The 21,733-nt window shown below is 38.2% G+C and overlaps 1 protein-coding gene and 2 non-coding genes across 4 annotated transcripts in view; 2 read left to right on the top strand and 1 right to left on the bottom strand.

The window, feature by feature from the left end:
- Positions 1 to 585: 585 nt before the first annotated feature.
- Positions 586 to 21,733, bottom strand: part of c23h20orf27 (chromosome 23 C20orf27 homolog) — a 38,391-nt gene continuing 17,243 nt past the window's right edge. For both annotated transcript variants that reach the window (XM_042512422.1, XM_042512420.1), the window contains exons 3-6: positions 19,643 to 19,782; positions 10,898 to 11,036; positions 6,942 to 7,067; positions 586 to 1,379 (exon numbers count right to left, since the gene is read on the bottom strand). In XM_042512422.1, the coding sequence (XP_042368356.1) occupies positions 1,279 to 1,379; positions 6,942 to 7,067; positions 10,898 to 11,036; positions 19,643 to 19,782 (506 nt within the window). In that variant the 3' untranslated portion in view covers positions 586 to 1,278. The remainder of the gene's footprint in view (positions 1,380 to 6,941; positions 7,068 to 10,897; positions 11,037 to 19,642; positions 19,783 to 21,733) is intronic.
- Positions 4,947 to 5,017, top strand: trnag-gcc. The gene has a single exon. It is a non-coding gene; the product is annotated as a tRNA-Gly (tRNA).
- Positions 9,574 to 9,644, top strand: trnag-gcc. Its single transcript has one exon. It is a non-coding gene; the product is annotated as a tRNA-Gly (tRNA).

Consider the following 21,733-nt stretch of genomic DNA (forward strand, 5'->3'; position numbering starts at 1 on the left):
GCACTATTCAACACAAGTGTTTAATAATCACACAGGGCGATCCAATCAATAAAAAAATACCTCAACAGATTAATGTCACGTGGCTGGAGGACATGTTTTCCCTCCAAAGAAACTGTCTAATGATGTTGCTGCAAACACTGAATTAAGTTCACGTTATTTCCACAGAAATGCAGAAAATCAAAAACCTAAGTAGCAGTAATCACACTAGAAACCTCACATATTAGGATATGTAACAGTGTAAAAGCGCCCTAACTGGATTGTGCCTTTAACCCTTTAACAGGCATTGTAACCACACTGTCGACATTCATTGCCATCAAATTGCTTCACTAAAAACTTGGCAAAACCCATATTTATTGTTGTTTGTTTATTTTATTGAGTTACTTTTATTTTCAGATTTTTTATACAGATTTTTTTTTAAAGATTCATTTTTATTTGTATCCATTTATTTTTTATATGTTTATTGTAAGAAGTCACTTTTTTTTCATCATAGATTTCAGATTTCTATTATATTACGGAGACTTTTGCACATTTTAAAATGCATTATACTGAGATTATAATTACATTTTGTTAACATATTCTATAGTCTATTATGTTTTTTTTTTTGGCAGAGGCATTTTTTAGTATGTCTGTTAAAGGGTTAAATAAAGAAATGCAGTTTCACTGCTGCACCAGAAAACTTTAGACTGGAGGAGCTTTCCATACAGCGGTCTGCAGCGCCACCTTGTGGTTAAACAGAACCATTACAGGCTCAGCTTTGCTCCTTAGTTCCACTCTTTTCCCCTGAATTGTGCAGATTTATATTCCTCCCTATAGATCATTTTTAAGCTATAACATGATGTAAAAGAGCCCTTGTTTCCTCTCTCACCTGGGATTCAGTTTGCACAACAGGAGCAGAGTGAACTGGAGCACAAAAGGTGAAAAGAGATCTGCGCTGATTCAAAAAGTGCTGCTGCTCTCTGCAGGTTCAGTTAGGAAATCACACCAGAACACATCATGGTGATAAAAAGGTGAGAGGGAGGAAACTGACAAACTGTGCAGACGCTGTCGATGTTGTGAAAGTTGCAGCAGAGGAATGTTTCTTGTATGTTAGTTTGTAAAACCTCTGAACACTGAACACTGGAAATGCTGTATGTACATTACGTGGCACTAAATTATTTATGTGTGCACTTTTTTTCCTATATGGTGTGTGTTTAATTTGGTGTGTGTATCCTTCTATGATGGCAGGTGTGTGTTTGTGTGTATGTGTGTGTGTACTTTATTGGGAGAGGAGCAGAAGCTTTAGTCGAATCCCTGCCAGTCGCTTTGTTCAGAGTCGTACTCCAGCTCCACCCCGATGCAGCGGACTCCCTCCAGCAGCATGGGTGTCCCCTGGTGACGATCTAAACAAGTGGCAAAGACAAAAAGAGGAATAAATTACATGATCCAAAGACTTCATTATGCACTTTTAGCAAGCAATAAGCTAAATACTTTGTTCTGCAGTATTCATTCATATGCATTACATATAGTTTATACTGTCTGAGACTGCATCTGACCCTTTGTCAGTGAAACACTCTGTATTACAACTCTGATACCATTCTGAAATCTTGCAAACATTTTCTGATATTTTTAATAAAAGAAGATTCTTTGTAACACTGTGCAATCATTTTAGTGCAATAATTACTGCAATTATGCAACTAAGCAATATTCTTCAGTATCCTTATTTATTCTGACCAACAACACTTCTGAATGTATCCAATAAATGACCCACATATTGTACATCATTGGGTTCAATTATAAATGAAAATGCTTGAGAAACTCCATTGGCACTGATCATGGACTCATGAGACCCGGTGGTGAAAGACAGCATGGCCATATTGTCCCTGTGAGTTTCCTCTATTCACCCTCAGGGCCCACTTTAATATTACACATACTCATATCGCTCTGTGCACAAAATGAGCTTTTTAAGAATCAAGATTTGTAAAATGTTATACATTAATATTATTTTCTACTTTCGTTCGAGTTTTCATTGAGAAAAACTCAAATATCAAATATTCGTTAATGTTTACAATTTCAGTCCTTTAAATGCCAGTTTTTGTCATGATGCCACTATGTTTTAGATTAAAACAAAAACAAGAACAAAAATGAATTATTTTCATTATATTAAATGTAAAGTTGGGATATTTCAATGATTTGCAGCAACAGTTATTGTGAAAGTGCACCTAGTGGAAATAGCATGTATTTCAACAATGTGCCAAAATGGCAAAATAAATACATAAATAAACAAATACTAACACTTATGCTACTAATAATAATAAAAAAAAATAGGTTTCAGTGTCACGTTGTTTGCACATAACAGCATGAATGTAACAACTCTGTTGTATTTTAGACTTGCTGAGCTGAGATTAAACAAAATGACACACTCTTGCCTAAATGTAGGCTATGCCATGTGCATGAACATTGCCAAAATTAATTGCGCCAAACAGTCCCCTTGAGTTAACAACCTAATATGTTAAGCAGCATAATATGTCAGTCTTTGTGTTTCTTTACTTTGATTGGAGGGTCCGAAGCTAACAGCCAATCACATTCTCAGATGGAGGGGGCGGGGCTTCAGTTGCCGGTTGCTAGAGAAACGCGAAGGCGAGCTAGCAACGTCCGTCGAGTGAATACCAAATATCGTTTGACAACATAAACGTCCGTAACTTTGCTGTGGACGACCAATTATCGCCTTATTTGGACATGTGTGACCCATAAGAGGTAAATACGACTCCGTGTATTGTTTTATCTGCCGTAACTAAATGTTACAAGGGTTAAAATCGAGTTGTGTTGCTAATCGCGGATAGCCTTTAGAAGTAGCATAACAGCTATTGGCTCTGCGTTCATAATGTTAGCTTTGCATTTAGAGGGTTTAAGAGAAGCTGTTGTTAAATCGTCATTTAATGGTTCATATACTTGTTACTTAGCTAGTTTATTTGATTCAGGAGACGGACATTTGAGACTAAAGAGAGTGTCTGGAAAGCTAATTTGGTTGTATAATTGTCGCGTACTGCACTGGAGGTTGGGCCTCGATTCCCGGTCATATTCTGTAATGTAAAAGCCTGAATAAATGATAACAGACGCACAGAAATATATACTTATAATTATGGATGCAGGAATTGCTGTTTAAATCTCTATTTATCATCTTTAAACAAATCTTGTCAATGGAGGACCACAAATGTCACTGAAATAGTAATTAAGCATTTAAGTAATTAATGACTAATTGTACAATTAAAATAGGCATTAATACCTTTTTTGTAAATTAATTTCTTAATCTTTAAATTAATAGACTAAATTACAAAGTAATCATTTATTTGATGTTTTAATTGGCAATAAAGTGTGGAATTATAACAGTTATTTACAAATGAAATAGTGAAATGAAATAAAATCAGCTTGTTTTATCAAACAGCAATCAGGCGACCACAGGATATCTCATTTAAATTATTTAAATCTCCGAAAAGCAGTATTATAATCACACTTAAGAAGCTGGAACTGACAATTCTTTCCATTGTTTGCTGAATTCAGAACTACTGGTCCCACAAAACACAACTTCAAAAAATAAATATAATGCAATTATGGTGACTTAAATATTTGTTTGTTTGCTGCTGTAGACTGTTCCTGCTGTTTCATCCATCACCCCTCTTCCCCCCTCCTAACCCACTGACTAATCCTTGGACTGGTGAGTACTGATAAACTTGCACATATATTTCTTTTGATTGTTCATGTGAACAAGTGAATGTGGAGGCTCATGTACACCCTCAGAAACTTGTGGACGAGTGCGTAGAAGGAAATAGACCATAGACGGAAAGAGAATTTCTGCACACTGTCTTATTTATTTTTAATTATAAATTATAATTATTTTTAATAAACAATGTTTCAGCCGTCAGACCTTTATCAAGTTGAGTGGCTCAACCAGATGAAGGTCTGACGACTAAAACGTTGTTTACTTCATAATGAACTGCATTGCAGTGAATTCTCTTTACTTCATTGTGTAAACAAGTGAACGGGCAAATATAGTTTTAGGCCTTTGAGGCCTCGATTCAGGCCAGCAACAGGTTTCTTTGGTTTCATTTTGATTTAAGCTGTAGATTAAGAGTGTGGGCCCACAGTATATTTTTCAGCGTTTACATGTTAAAGGTGCTATGCACTTGTGATTTTTTTAAGCCAGATTTGAGGAAACAGTTAAAGATTTAAGACAGACTAAATGGTCCTAAGAGAAACCAAGAACTTTTTTATGTTTTAAACATTGGGTATTATTCTTATTTGCATTAGATATTGGCTTTGCATTTGGACTAATAACTAAATATAGTCTTACTGCATTTAAAGCATACTTGTTGTATTTCGTTGGTATTGAGTGTTAACAAAGGGAAAAAAAGATTAAGATAGACGATAAAACCTGAACAGGAGGCATACTTTATTATACTTCCTTAATCTGATTAGAGGCGCTGACAGTTATTTTGAAGTTTCAAAAAGAGATTTTCGTTCTGTGTGTACACATGGAGAAGAACAGACTGAGGCTCTTAGTGTAGGGCACACTTCCCCCTCAAACCCCTCCTATGAGGAAGTATCCGCTTACATCCAGCTCAAGACCCTCCCATGAGGATCACAGAGGCCTCCCTTTGTCAGTCCCAAAAGCTGCCGCGCATGATGCAATAAATTATCAATCACAACAGGAGCTAAAACTTTTCACTCTGTACTGTTGCGCACTGATCAGCCACTTCAGCTCTCTGTCATGATAATTGCGAACAACTCAGTGGTGGTAAATAATGCGTGCGCACTGATTTTAACACCTACAATGAATGTTTTTTCTAACCACGGTGATGCAAAGTTCCACAGTGGGACAGTTGAAACGAAAAACTGCGTCATAATCTGCAGTTTCACATGATTTTTGCTCGCTATGAAAAATTTTGACTGCACGTGGCATTCATATAAATGCATTGGTGGTTCAGTGGTAGAATTCTCGCCTGCCACGCGGGAGGCCCGGGTTCGATTCCCGGCCAATGCAATACACTTTTCCCCCTTCACAATAGCTGTAATAAGGGCTGCACTAAAGGAAAATTGTCGCATTTAAAAAGCCAGAGATGCCAAATATCTGTTTTTGCTCAATCAAAGAAAAAGGGAATACTTATTTTATTGACCGTTGATTAACTGATTTACTGTCAGAGGTAATGATCATAATGAACACAACCTCATTTCTTTTAAGATGAATTTTAAAGGAATTTTTACATTTCTTTTAATGACAAACAATGTTTTAATTCCACTGGGGACTACTTTTAAGACAATAAGTATTTCTTGATTTTTTTAAACAAAAATAAAAATAAAAAAAATCTAACATTTTTTTATGACAAATTTTCTTGAATCCCCGCTCCCTGGACAACAGTTAGCGTAATATCCAGTATCTTCAGGAAAGTTTAAACAAAGCGCTGCATTCAGATTGAAAGCTTAACGTACCGCAGCAGTACAATGTTATATCATCCTTATTCGGTCACTGATCTAAACACAGCGGTGCAGCTAAGAGGCAGCAGAGGCAGAGCTTAATCCTTTGAGCTGGTCCTCAACCAGGCCTCAATTACACACAGACATCTGGACAGATGTTCAGGTCACGCTTCGTGAGCAAAAATAAACACTTGCAACACAACCACCATTCATCCTCAAGCACACACACACTGGCTCTACTATATTTACGCTGGCACAAAGGGAAACACACACATGCGCCCTCTTTACCTAATTCTCCATCTGCTGACACAAATGCCAGCGTCCAATTCAGTCTCGCTGACACTGACTTAACTGGAGAAAAAGCAAATTAATTACTGCACCAGGGAGCTTTACAATAGCAAAAACCTTAACAACAATGTTACACTGGAGGAGAGTAGTTTTATTATTAATTATTTTATTATGCCTGAAAAATCACTGCTTTTAATAAAATAACAAGGATTTGATACTCTCCCTCATTTACCGAAAAGATCACCTACAAAGTATATTTTGTAGGTAATTAAAACAAACATTTATTACGTTTTCTTATAGTTCAAATGTAAGTAAACCACATGACGCGTCCTATGTGTGTCCCTGGGCTGTCTGTGTTTAACGTCAGTGCTGTTAAATTGACTCTAACCAGAGCACTGCGTCACCAGCAGGAGGCAGCAGCACACAAGGGAAAATAGTTAAAGTTCATCTCTCAGTTTATCCGTCAGTTCTTCCTTTAAAACTAACAGAGGCAGATATAAAAGACTCCAAGATGTTAGGAGTCAGCTGTACTCAAACTAATTGGCCTCAAGATGGGTATTTTTAAAAATGAGATCCAATTAGTGCAGAAGAACCAATCCAAGTTACAAGAAGAAGAATCCAAGTTGACATGAAATGGTATCATTTAAAACTCTGGATGAGGACTCCTTTGGAGAAAATTATATTTCTAAAATTAAGTGGTGTTGAAAAAAATAGTCAATTAATGGATCAGTAAATTGACAGAAAAGTAGGCAGCTACTTTTTTTTTTATTTTTTATTTTTCTCTTGTTCCAGCCCTTATCTTTGGGGTTTTGACTGTTGGTGGGACCAAAAAAAAAAGATTAAAAGATATCACTGTGGACTTCAAAAAATTGTGAAGAGACGAGGCAACCGGAGGTGCTGAAATTTTTACTTATTTTAGAGGACTTATTACTGTGGCACTCTGTAATAGTGCGATATTCTGGCCTTGAACAAACAGCCTTCCCTGAGCTCAAAAATTCATATTTTTCAGGTGTCGCCAGACACCTGAAAAATATGAATATTATCAATATTTTCTAGTTTTTGGTGTTTCCCCCTGAAAACGTGAACAAAAACAGGTGGATGGAAGCACACTTTTTGTTCCCCTATTGTCAAAAGATGACAGTAGCTCATCTGCAAGCTTCAGTGTGTTGCAGTGATTATCTCTCATATTGGTAAAGTAGCCTCACCCATGACTCTGGCGTGAACTTTGACCTTAACACAGACGTCCTCGTTGGTCTCACTGAGCAGCAGCACCTCCTCACACAGAACGCCCTCCTGCTGGGCCATGTACTCACATGTCACCTTCAGACCACCTGGGGAACGCGAAGAAGAAAAAGAAGAGGGATTAGATTTCCTCTTTATTGCACCGTTTTACGTCACATGTGCTCTTTATTTCTCTCTCTGCGTGAGCTGATGTTTGAATATGGATCAGACTGCAGTCAAGAGAACAAAATGATGAAAAATATTATAATCCTTTGAACTCTGCAATAGAATGGTCTTGCAGTGCTTTCATTGGTATTTTTTGCTTATTGTGATGTCACTTTTTGGATTATCTTCAAATGTTTCATATCCCTCAAATCTGTATGACCTAAGCTAAAAGTTTATGAAAGTCAAAAACACACAACTGATAAAAAACATTGAAATCGTGTCATTAAACAAAATGAATGTAGAAACATAAACAAAATATTTCCTAGCGCTCCATAAGTTATTTGAACCATATACATTATTTAGTTTTTGAGATATGCAAAGGGCTTTGGATAGACTATCATCGATTCCCCTGACACTCCTGCACAAATTTTAAACGACTGGTAACATAGTGCAGTGACGTCATTACGAGTGTACAATGTGATGAAACAGAAGACAGAAGCCGTAGTTTTCTTCTAAAAAAGAATAAGTGCTCTAGCTATTATAGTTTTGATACTGGATAGATATACAGGGTCATGCAAACAACTATCTCCCTCGGGCCGCTACGTGAAATTCTTTGGGAAATTCTGGTGTAATTCCGGTGAAATACTACGAATGCAACCAACAAAAGGTAGTGATGACAGGGAAGACAGAAGCCTTCACTTTCTGCTGCAAAAATAATACATTATTTAGCTATTATAGTTTTTATTTTAGATCTATCTAAACAAGATCAGAGACCTCTCACGGCTGTCCCTGGGGTGTCTGTTTTTAAAGGGTGAAGTGATGAGCACACAGTCAAAAGTACATTAAACAAACATACAGGTAAACATAAACCAGTACCTGCCACTGTAGACACAGACTCTACAGTAATATAAAGGGTGTGACAGTAGGCTGAAAGTAAAGGTCAGTAACCTGCTTCAGTTACAGGCATTTAGTGGGCCTGACTCCCGCAACATTAGAGGATCACCTTTGGCCCAAATCAGCAGGTTTAGTGGTGAGAGGGAATCCAGTAAACACAAACACACATTCAAAATCGCTGCAGCGTTTGGAGTTTACTACCTCTAACAGCATGACGAGCGACAAGAATCCACACACAGGGAGGTGTTTGAGTATTGTTTTTATGATTCCTCAGAGACGGATAACTGAGCTAGTGCTGTCTCAACTGTCTCTTCCTGTAATCCTCAACCATCTGCTGCTCCACGCAGACTGCAACAAAGTGTTTGACATCAGGACTCCCTCTAACAAATACTGCTTTTGTGTTTGTTTTTTACACTCAATTACTGTTGAATTGTATGTCTGGCTCTAGTAATAAGAGGCACTATAAGACTGGCAATACTTAATAATAAAGTAATGGTTGGATTTTTTGAAGTGAGGTTGTATGAGGTACTTACCTGTAGTCAGTGTATTACCTACAATAGATGTTATGGTGTGTTCACACCGAACAGGATGCAGGTGTTTTGCGCAGCAAATTTACATGCAAAGTCAATGCAAAAGACGCATTGACGCCAAGCTGCACAATGGACGCAACGTGATGGACTAGAAAACATGTATCCATTAGCAGAAAGGTGCAGTTGGAGAGGGTGTCTGAAGCTACTCTCCCATCTCACAAGTAGTACTAATGGAGTATAATCATGCTTTAAAATGTAGCCTGCAGTACTTTAAAAGTTACCAGCATTAAGACTCACAGGAGGAAGTTGAAGGGATGCAGGAATTGGAATGATGTGCCATTTTTGCTCTTGTATTTGTTACTCAAGCCTGATCAAAGCATTTTAATTAAGCTGAAGAAGAGCAACTGACTTTTGGCTTCGATGTGACTGAAGAGAGGGTTAAGACTGACAGGGTATGTGAGGGTTAAGACTGACTTTCTTCTGTCTTGACTGAACCAAACAATGTCACTTACTTTTAAATGAAAGGGTTTGTCTAACAAAATAAAAATTTCCATTCAAATAAAATCCGCATATCATAAATTCCATAAAGGGTGTGAACAGCATGAGAAAGAACAGATTGAGGAGCTCAGCTTAGGGCAAAACTTCCCCCTAAACTCCCTCCCATGTGGAAGTTTCTGCTTTCATGCAGCCCAAGACCCTCCCACGCAGAACACAGAGGTCTGCTTTTTAAATGTCTTCAGTCCCAAAAGCTGCAGAGCATGACACAGTAAATGATCACTGTAACCAGAAAAAGACTGAAAACTATTCACTCTGTGCTGTTATAGACTGATCAAACTCTGCCATGGTGATTGTGAGCAAGTCAATGGTGGTAAATAATAATGTGTGCAACCTGAATTTAACACGTACAATGAGTTAACCAGTTGTGATGAAATGTTTCACAGTTTTCAACCAATAACCTACTTCACTTCTATCTTATGCCACTGGTCCAGGTCTGAAAAAAAATTAGTGCACAGGACTGTATATACAAGCATTGGTGGTTCAGTGGTAGAATTCTCGCCTGCCACGCGGGAGGCCCGGGTTCGATTCCCGGCCAATGCAAGAAACTTTTTTTTCTGTCTCCCCCAGTAAAACTTTCACTCTCGTGTAGCAGTACAGCACTGAGGAATGACCTTATCCAAATAGTGCATATATACAATGATTTCAGGTGTGGTAAGAGAGATTTCCAAGTCGAGATTTCCTGTTCTTTTATTGACAACATTGTTTAGGTCTGTCCAAAAAGGGGGAGGTGTTAGGTGGTCTAGGGCCTAATTTCCACTGGGGAGGGAGAGGAAATTGTCCCCTTGCTGCAGATAATACTATTTCTGCTAAACAAACTCGAACATATGGTCAGTCTGTATGGCAAAGTTCTTAAATAGTTCAGGTCTAAACTAGTCGACTTACTATGTGGCCATGAATGACCACACATAAAATAGACCTGACGTGCTGTTCCACAGGGCTCTATTTCAGGCCCAGCTCTTTTCAGCCCATATATGACACCACTTGGTAATATTATAAGAAATTGGATTTTTTATCCATTATTATGCAGATGATACCCAGCTATATGTCTCTGAAAGCTTAAATTATAGTGGTTTTATTAACAAGTTGACTGCATGCATTGCAGACGTAAGTTTGTGGAGGACTCAGAACTTCTTACAGTTAAATCCAAACGAGACTGATCTTATCTGACCAAACATCTTCCCTTCTGTTCCTGAGTTATGGCATTGAATAATAGTAAAATTGACCTTTGACCTTTTGCATATAAAATGTCATCAATTTATTGTATAACTCTATTAGACATTTGTGGAAATTTTTGTCATAATCACTGTATAAATTCTTGAGTTATGGCCACAAATATATTTCATCAGGTCACATCAACCTTGATCTTTGACCCCAGTTGCTAAGCAGTTCATCCTGGAGCCCAAGTGAACCTTGGTGCCAAATTTGAGAAAATTCCCTCAAGGCTATTGCATTAATAAGAATGAGATGGATGCAAGGTCACAGTGGCCTTGTTTTGTACTTCAGAAACTGAACTTATACCCATGGTGCTGGTACTCAGACTTTGCTATATACCATGATTGAAAAACTACAGGAACTACCAAGGAATGGTTTCTATTAATGTCATTGCTGTAACCCTACCCCCATTTTCAGAATATATTGTGAATTCAGTGCACCTGCAGCAGTTGTATTTATTTAGCTGAAACCAGTTAAAGCGCGGTGGAGAAACCACAATTGGACCAGTAAACTAGTTCTTTTAAATGCACTTGGCTTTGTTTACTCTTGTTTTGTTTTTCCTCATCCTTTCATGGTCTTACCCTCTGGTGCCGGAGTGATATCAGTGATCCGGAGGTGTGGACTGGGCACAGGTGCTGGACACACATCCTTCCCCAGAGCTGGGACCTCGGGCAAGGTGAACACTATTTCGTACCGGTGCTGCGTCTTCAGGAAGCCAACCTGCAGCGTGAGGGAAAGAGAGAGATGTTTAAAGAGTTGAAAGGGAAAGAGTCAAGTAAAGATTTAGTGATTAGGAGGAAAAACAATGGCTGTCTTTGTGTCTCCTAAAAACTTTGGACTAATCTGACTGTAACATAGGGAGAGAGGGATTTATAGAGAGGAAAACGGCTTTGGCTTGCCCTCACATTCCATAGTGTAAGTCCATTACAGCTCAATAAATAAAGGATTATTTTCTATGGGGAACATGGATAAGTAACTCTCATAAGCAATACACTGTTGGGCTGAGTTTTCCATGAGGGAGTCCTCTAATTGAAATCATTAGTTATTGCTCTGGCGATTGCAAACCCCCTCACCTCTGCCAAATTGGCAATTTTAGCCAGACGGGAAATAATACAGAGTTACCTCCTGGATTTCACTCAACTCAAAAATCTTCCAATAATACTAATCCCATGTGAACAGAGATGGCTGTAATTCAAGAGGTTAATTTTAAATGTGGTTACACCTTCTACAGCAGTTTGAAGGCTGAGGCAAAGACTCTTCAAGAGCTCAACAATCCTAACATGGCTGCCAAAATTGACCCCCAACAGGCAGAAATTCAAAGGTGGCATTTTGTATGGATTTTCTGTTTGGTAGCAATGAACAAGTTGAGTAACATAGCCAAAGCTAGAGCTGCCAAGATAAGTCAATCGACAGAAAATAAATGTGCATCTATTTTGATAATTACTTTTTCAAGACAAAAATGCAAAATACTGTCATTTTCAGCTTTGCCAATGTGACAATCTTCTGCTTTTTTTCTGTTTTATATCATTATAAATAGAATATTTTTAGGTTCTGGACTGTTACACAGACAAAACAAGCAGTCTGAAGAAGACACATTGGACTTTGAGAAACTTTGGACATTTTTTTTATTATTAATCGCTAACAAAAACAATCATAAGTTGCAACCAAAGACTGTATAAAGTGGACCCGACATCACCAATTGGTTTGTAGACTGACGTTTTGAAGCCATTTACTACCCTAAATAATTTATTTCAAAGAGATTTTTGGCCAGAAAAAAGATTAGTGCTTTAACTGATTGACCAAGAATGATTCATCATAAATTTTCATAAGTGATTAACAATGTCAGTCATTTATTAATCAAAAACACACCAGACAGCTTCCTTTAATGTGAGTATGTGCTGTTTTTTATCCTATTTATATAACTGAAATTTGACCACCTTTGGGTTTAGGGACTGTTGATACAAAAAAAGCAGTTTTTTTATTTTGCCTGTAGATCTGGGAACTAGTGACGGCCATTTTTTTTAGTTTGTTGCTATATTCTGACATTTTACTAACTTTTCATACTGACTCAAATATATAATGAAGATAGAAATGAAAACCAGGCTCAAAATTATGTACATAATTCATGCAATCAAACGGTTATTTCCTGTTGCTGCTGCATACAGCACATTTCACACCTTTTCAGTTCATATTACCCATGTGAAAAATTTAAAAGGAGACTATAAAGAAGGGAAGTGAGAGCAACAGACAGGTGGAGAGAGGCGAATGATGTAGAGCTAGTTGCCTAACGCTCCGCAAAGAGAAAAATTCATGAGGGAATCGTCACAGAGAGGAGTGAAGAAAGCCTCACAGAGGAGTTGGGATAACAAAGAGAGACAGCGAGAGAGGAGACCGCAGGGAAGAGCAGGCGAGGAGAGATAAGCCTAAAGCCCCTCCAGCTACAAGCTGCGAACGGCGGTTGTGGCCCCACATGACCCCTGGTTAAAGCGGCAGAGCAGTCTGCACACAGCGTGGAGTTAGACGGGAGAGAGGGAACGCTGACGGAGCGCTGCAGAGAAAAACAATAATCATTCTGTGAGTGAAGACCCACGCATGTCCAGACATTGAAAACTGCCTCTGAAAAACTGATTTAATATGAATTTCACGCTGCAGATTTGGACCAACAGAGAGATTGCTTCAGTGGTGGAGACCAAGACGTGATGACCAATATAAAACATTTCAGTCAGTACGCAATTTCAAGTCTAGTGTACGAGTGCACTACTGAGCGATGGCATTATCATGTCATTTCTGAAGATGTGTAACACTGAGAGTCGGATACACCCAGAGACACAAACGACTCATCTTTCCTCCAAAAACAATGGCGCAATTCTTCACCCAACTTGAAGGGGAATACCACACATTTTATGAACTTGTATGTCAAGTTTACCGAGACGATCCAGTCACAGAACACTCTGTCCTAGCTAGAAATGTAAGATATCAGACAGGAAAAAAAAAAAAACAAACCATGAACTTTTGACCACCAAAATAGAATCAGTTCATCACAAGTGGACATCCGTGCCAAATTTTAAGATATTCGGTCAAGCCGTTGTTGAGATATTTCTTCAAAAGAAAGGGACAGATGGAAAACCTGGTATCATAATGCCTTTGGCCATGGCTATCGCTGGTGTGGAGGTGTAAAAAGCATAGCTTTATAGACACACCAGACTAACTAAAGGATTTCAAAAATAAGAACTAACTGAGATGACAGCATGGGGTAAAGACGTGGTTGCCGGAGGGCAAAACACAAAAAAAAGGTCCGTTTCCGCCAAACTCATCAATCCGAATTGAGTCAGCCCCGAGTTTGAAAAAGAGAGTGAATAAGTAAGAGAGATAAAAAAGATGAAACCACTTACATTTTCACTGGCCTCCATGCTGCTTTCTACTGTTTATTAATCTGTTTTCTGGCATGTGCATGACGTTGAATGTGACTCACCAGTGAAAACACACAAATACAGTAAGGCATACTTGTCTGCTGCAGAGCTGTGTACACAGCTCTGGTCTACTGGCAATGAGATAGAAGTCTATTGCCACTTTTTAGCAGGTTTACGTTTAAAAAGCCTACGTACACACAATAATTTTGGGGGACAAAATAGTTTGAGATGTCTTTATCTATAATGCTGGTCGGAGAACTGTGCAGTAATTCTTGTAACGACTCACTTTAAGCACATTTTAAATCAGCATGAACAACCTAGCCACCAAGTCTCTGGCTCTCACGAATATCAAACGTGATTAATGAGAGCCAACTCTAATGTTGCATCACCTGTCACATTTTATTCAGATATATGATTCATTGTGTATGCAAAATACACTAAGAGAATTTTCCTTCTCTTAATTGGAAGGCAGTGTTTCCTGTCGGAAGCTGCACATCCTTACAGTCATTAACTGTTAATCTGGTATCTTACAGTTGAATGATTACAGTTCATGAGCATGTAAACCTGCAGAAAACTCAAAAGCTCAAAAACATGATCTGTAAGTTGACAAACATGGCTGTCCTGAGTCATGCAAAAGATTTGAATTGGCCTCCGCAGCAGCAATTTCTCAGCTGAACTCTGTAGCACTGACAGCTGCTCATTTGCATCCTCTACCTCACCATCTTAGCAGAAACACAAACAGAAAAATGAACAACATTATGTGTTGTTTCTAAACGACCCGCCTGCATTCAGACTTTGTGAAATTCAAATTACCTTCATCAGAACTGGTATTCATACAGCTGTTGTGTGCATCCCACTTCCATCCCACACACTCCCGCCTCATCTTTGCTCTGTACAACCGCCTGGCCATCTCCATAGCAACCCCCCCCCCCCAGCTCCACAATGAACCACGACGCCAGGCTGACAGAACTCCGAGCCCACTCTCAAGCACACTCAAAGAGCTCTGAGAAACACACTCACACACGCCGCTCTGTAACTGTGAAGGTCACAGCCAAGTTTGTAGTTCATCTACACGAGCACACGCCGCTTTTAGGCAAATCGATTTGGCCGTGAATGAGTTTCAAAGCTTGGAGAGGCTTAGTTACAGTCAGCGTGTGCAGAACTTTGCTTTGAGATTTTGGTATTACTGAGAAATAGCAGCAGAAGAAGGCTAAAACCAGAAATCCTTCTGAATGCGTTTGTTTTCTATTAACCCTTTTAACACCTGGACTGACATCAGTTTTCATGTGCTGCGTTTTGTTATTTCTTATTTTCAAGCAATTTTCTTAAGGCTTTTTACTAATTTCTGCAATTTTTTCTTTTTTTCCCCCCTTCACATAATTTTCTTGTTACTTTTTATTAATTTCTCACAATTCCTTTTTCTGCTTTTTGGGGTAATTTCTCACAAGTTTTTACTAATTTTGTTCCCACTATCCTCTTTTTTTCTGTTTATGCTTTTTAAAGGTAATTTTATTGTAACTTTTATTTACTAATTTCTTGCTAATTTTAGGGCCATTCAACTATGTTTGTGAAAGAAATTAAGCCAATTTGCTCAGGTTTCAAAGAGTTAAGGCAGATCTAACATCCAAATTTAGAGCACTTCAATCTGGGACAGTCATTCTTACATTTAAATTTGTCATAAATCTGCAGAAAAGTGAAAGGTACAAAGGAATGTCGTAGTGGTTGAATTTATTAACTAAAGTGAGGAGGTTATTCAGTAACAATGAAAAGGAGATAAATGAGAACAACAGCTCAAATCAACCTGTAATATTGATATAAATGATTCAAGGACATACTCTGCCTGCAGGCAGGAAATCTTCTCTGAAAACGTGAGCTACTTGAGATGCACTTGATTTTGTGTGCCAGCCACTTGAAGAGAAACAAATCAGTGACTTGACAGATAAATCATGTGGTTGGTCCTTTGTTTTTGTGCATGTCTTTCCTCAAGATTTAAATTGCTTTTACATTAGCAGCTATTATTCATCCATAACAATGTCCTTGTTTTTCTCTTTAGTGTCCTCAGCCAACATCTAAAAACAAGACTTCGGATGTTCAGCCAAGCTAGCAGCTCCGTAAAGCACAGAAAAATTTTGAGGTAAATGTTAACATCCTCACTAGTGGCATGCTGATGTTTAAAGGAATACTTCAACCACAAAATGATCATTTGCATATCATTTGAATTCATGAAGAAATCTTTATTTTGCATGCCTCCATGGTGAACGAAGAATGAAGAATCTTGATGAATTGAAGAAAAAGGGGTTCATGTTAAACGACAAAAGAACTATAACTAAAAATCAATTTATAAACTGTCACACAGCTCGTGCAGTATAATCCAAGTCTCATTAACCCAGCCAGATGCTCAATACTTAACAAACACACACTTTTCCACCAAGACCTTACTATTTAAAACACTTCTGCATAAATAGTCTCTGTGTTTGGGAAGTACTGAGCATACAACTTAACAAATGAGACTTGGATTTTACTGCACAAGTTGTGTGACAGTTTGTATATGGATGTTTTGGTATAGTTTTGTTGTTCTTAAACACGGTTGCTGTTTACTCAAATTCATTGAGAATTTTTTCAGTTTTTGGATTTTTAGTTTACCTTGAAAGCATGTGAGCAAACATAAGTTTTCTTCCCAGATTCATTGTAACACAAGCAAGTATTTGATAAACAAATGATCATTTTATGGATTAAATATTAATAATAGCAATAATGTTTACCATGCTTTCCATCTTAGTTTTGCTCATAGACTTTATATTAATGCTGTAAAAAAGAAGCTTGATATCATGATTGACAGCTGTGTGGCAGTTTATGTGCTTATGATCAATGGCACTGCTTGTGATTGGTCAGAGGGCGGGATCTCAATACTGCGGAAAACGCTACTGTGCAGACTCTGGCTCCAAATGATGTCACTAAAGCAAGATGGCAGCAGCTGTATCCAGGATATTCTGGCTTCTAATTTTTTTTTTTTCACAGTGAGACGAAATAGAGACGCATCATCCATCTTTATCTACACTCATTGATTTAGCCTATCAGCCTACTAATATTTGCTGATTAGCACTTAAGGCTGAATAGTTTGGTAGGTATAAATGAAGTCATTAAACAAATTAAAACTTTGGCTTCATGTTGGTGCTAGATGTTCAGTCAGAAAAGCACCAAAGTTACTGCAATTCATCCTGAGGGGGGAATGAATATCTGCTGAATTTCCTGGTAATCCTTTTAACTGTTGCCAAGAAGCTTCACCCAAAACCATAAATATCAGCCTCATGGCGGTGCAGCAGGACGTCAGGGAATCACCAAAGCCATTAGGATTCATCCTCTGGGGGACATATTGAGATATTTCAGTCCACATCCTGTGCTGAGGTTCAGCTAAGGATCTTTGCTGCAAATAGCGCTCATCTCACTCCCTGTTTTCTAATAATGGTGGATGTTCACAACAATAAATTCAAAGAGGAAAAATCCACAAAGAACTGCTGCTGAGACAAAGTAGGATTAAAGAGAAAAAATGAGCTATATTTTAATTAGGCAGTTAGAGGAAACATTTTTCATTGTTTGCAATGTTAACGACTTCGGCACAGATGAAACAAGTTAATGGTTACTGATTGTCAAATTTAAGGTACACAGGTCTTTCCAAAGGCTTTATTATTGCAATTTTCTAAGTGTTTTTGGAGCCTTTGGCACCTTGTGTTTCTGCCACTTGGCTCCTACGTTGAGTTCCTCCTGGATTTAAGAGCTGACAGCAGAGAACAGATGAGAAGTCTGATATCATTGTTTCCTGCCTTTATGGCCGACAGAGGAGATTAACGGTGATGAAAAAAGACTTTAATCTTCTCCTGGATGTTTTGCAGATAAAGCCCATAAACTGAGGACACTGCCCCACTAGATCAAAGAGTTATCTTCTGACATTATATCCACCACTGGAAAAACTGACATCCATGGAAGTCGAGCCGCTAATTATGGCCAAGTATAAGAGTTTTAAGAAAACTTCGTTTGGTGGTGATAAATCTGTGTATCTTTAGTATTGTAGCTTGGTTTGGCCTGGGGTTTTATTCTAACTGATCAATTTGAAGCTGAAATGATACAGAATCTTGTGCCTCTGCAAAAATCCACCTTTAAACTGTTGACTCCTAGTCTACTCACCAAAAAAATGTTGGCATTGTTAGCTTCTGCAAATGATATCTGTTATCTTTGCACATTGCCATGTAGCTGATACGTTGAAACTTTGCATTTCAAAAAGGCTGTAGGTAAGTGTTGTTAGGTTTAGGATCAAAAAACAGTTACAGTTAGGAAAATATCATGTTTTGGCTTAAAGTGCCCAGTTTGGGGGGCACAATTTCAGCAGGAAAAGCAGCAATCTCAGTAAAAAACAACTACTTTTCAGGCTCTATTCCAGCAGGAAAAGCAGCCATGTCTCAGTAAAGAATGACCAATTTTCAAGCCACTATCTTGCCAGGAAAAGCAGCGTTGTCTTGATAAAAACAACCTGTTTTTTAGGCCACTATCTTGCCAGGAAAAGCTCAGATATCTCTGTAAAAAAACAACCGCCTCTTGGGCCATAATCTAGGTAGGAAAAACAGCAATTTCTCGGTAAAAAAAGCTTTTCAGGCCTCAAAAGGATGCTGAAAAACAACAACGGGTCGCTATAAACACCTATGTTTGATGCCTGAAAAGCCATTGCAAGCACAGCAATCGCTCGCTAAATCACACCTGGTTATATTTTTGTTAGGATTATGGTTAGTCTTGAAGACTGTTCTGCAGCTCGGAAATCATCTTGCCTAGGTTTTTCACAAACCACCGTCCCCTTCAGCTCCACATTTCAATTTTAGCCTCTGTCTTACGTCACAACTTCAGAAACTTTGATATTATAAATAGGACACTTACAAATGTAATGTATTTTTAAGTTTGCAGAAACGTACAATGCCATCATTTTCCCTGGTCACTGGGCAGCTTGTCCTTAACAGCTCCTGTTTGCTCACGTTATAGTATATCGGACGTTTTAATCACATGTTTTTAATGTGCATCTGATCCGCAGAGATTTTCTTATAACCCTGGCAGGGACACTCACTTGGACTTGGATTAAGCGATCTGCTGAACATGGTGTCCATGAAGCAGATGGGGACTGAAAAATGTCTGCAGGCTGAGCAGAAAAATACTCCAGAACATTTTGGATCCAAGGGAGCATGTGAGGATGCCAGCTGATAACCGAGTATGTAATAAAAAAAAGAAGATGATCATTATCTCTTAGAAAAAAAACAAACATTTCCAGTATTTTAGTGTGACTCATTGAACCTAAATGGATTCATGCCAGATCATCGTGTGGTTGCAACATTTTTTACATAAAAAGCAGAACAATCATATTAACCTCTTCTGTGCATAACAGATAACATCTCCTTTCCATTTAAGTTTCATGCATGACTTTGAAGATCCTTAATAACAGCGTATGTGTTTATATTGTCATAATCCTGGAGTGTTTTCATAAAAATCATAATAATATTATTTTAAGTTCTGTTGATTTGGGAGAGAACATTATTTTTGAAGCTAGCTTGCTATTAAAACAAATGTGTCATAACATGCATTATTATTATTTTCTCAACTGATCATGAGCAAAAAAACTTGACACAACACAATTAATTACACCCTTATACACTGGACAGGGCAGTATCATAAAAAGCTGAATTAATTTATTTCCTTGTTTCTGTCATTTAAGGCATATATCACATAAAAGTGTAACGATCCATTGATATCTAGATTCAGTGATCAAAATTACAATATCATGGGCGCATACTGAAAACACTGATCAATGTCATTTTTAGGATAAATCTTACTCCTCCATTGTATCAATCGAGTGTCATTCTATTGCAGGGTTTAACACACCTTGACCATGAAGTTGCCATCATCCTCCGGAGTCACCATGACGACCGAGTCATGCAGCTTTTCATCGAAGTGAACATGTGATGGGGCTCCGGCGGCGGGGGGTTCCTCTGAGAAGCGCACGCCTCCCGCCTTTGCACAACCTGAGCGGGAGACAAGAGTGAAGAGGGATGAGTCTCTGAAGGTTAGACACGAGCATAAACACACACTGGATCCTCTTAAAGAGACAAATGATGTGTTGAACCGCAGCAGTCGACTCCTTTCAGTGACATAACAGGAGCACTTTATAAAGGCAATCACTCAAACCTGCTGTAGCAGTCTGGATGCTGAGGGAACTGTAAAGGCCTGAAAACACACATCTATGTACACATAAAGTCCATCATGTATCCACAGCGGAGAAATTAAAGGAAAACCTCAATCAGAGTTAGAAGGAGAAAAATCTAAGATGCTTCTGTGCACCAGGGATGTGGTGATACGGTCTTTGCAGTCACTAGATCTCAACTCAGACTGCTGATTTCCACTACCTTCTCCATAACTCTTAATAATATTATATTTCATTTTCACATCTATTTAGTTATGTGTGAGATTGTAATTATGTTATCGAGTTCGATACGATAATACGATATATACGATACATACTGATACATGCTTGCATTTTAGCCAACATGATTACAGATTTAACCTGCAGGGTCATCATGAGACTTGAGCGCAATGATTCACCCTTTTTTTCTGTCCCCCCTGCCGACTGCCATGAGTCCAGAGAAAATTTAAAAAAAAACAAACAAAAAAAACCTTTAAAGCCTTTAAAGATGACACAGTGTAGCTCACCGGTACACAGTGTGAAAGAGGAACAGTCCTGATTATTGTTAGCTTGCCAACCCCTTTACAATGAGCCAAAAAGTCTGCCGTTTGATATTTTACCCACTGGCAACGTCATCCACCCCTCCGTAAATCCAAAAGCAAACCACCCAGCTCCCAGGCTGTCAGATCTCCTAAAACACACTGACCAGATTATGGAGTTGACGGTGGTGTTCCCAGAGCTTAGCTAACCTGTTCTATTAGTCGCAAGATGCATCACTTGGTTTGTTTTTGTTAACCAAATTTTGTGTTTAGTCTAAATTAAGTAATTTTGGGTCACTCTTACTAAAGTTCTTTATATTTTCTTTCATATTATCATTCTAATATCTGAATCCTAAAATTTAACAGTTAATTTGAAAGTGTGTACTCGCGCCGTCATATTATCATTATAGCAGTAGCTTAAAATGGTCTTAAAAATGCCAATAATATAGTTTATTGTTGTTATTTCAGGGACAATATATTGTCCAATAAAGGTAATTATCATGGCACGCCTACTCAGTGAGAGTACCGAATTAAATAAAAGTTGTAAATATAGATGAGGTAATATCTTGTTGAGGAACCTCAGCAGAGACTTTGAAAGGAGCGTTGGAGCTGTTTTAGAGTCTCATGGTAGCCTCACTCCATGCTAAGACACTTAAGACACTTCTGGTTGATTTGTCCATTAATTTGTCAGCCATCCAGCCAGGATGTTGCACTCACAACAATTTATGCAAATGCAACAAACATTTCAACTTGCATCACATTTTTTTTAGGAAAGCTGCAGTGAAATTAGGCATTTCAGGCCACAACAACGACAAAAAGAGCCTCCGAAATCCTACAGGGACTGACTACATAATGGTGTTGGCAGGACTGAAGGACAGAGGAAGAGAGAAGAGAGATAAAAAGGCAAAGCAATAACTGACGGAGAAAAGAAAAAAATGAAGTGGTTACATAATTAAGAGCAGTAGATGCTGATTAAGTCAGCAAATAATTTCATTTGGAGTAAAGAGTGATTAAAATGTTACAGAAATGTTGGCTGGCTGCAGTCAAAATCAATAGTAGAAAGTGTTAAAACAAAAGCCCAGCAGAGACTTATAGTAGTAATAAAATGACACTATATTAACACCTGGCTTAACTCGTTATTATAGGTGTGAGAGACAAATAAACACTCTTGTTTAGGTAATATTGGTGCTTTTTTTTAAATAACAGCAATTGGCCACTTGTGTTGAGGTTTCCTCAATGCAGGCTTCTGGCAGC

This window comes from Plectropomus leopardus, chromosome 23 (assembly GCF_008729295.1).
Source record: "Plectropomus leopardus isolate mb chromosome 23, YSFRI_Pleo_2.0, whole genome shotgun sequence".
NCBI classification, from domain to species: Eukaryota; Metazoa; Chordata; class Actinopteri; order Perciformes; family Serranidae; genus Plectropomus; species Plectropomus leopardus.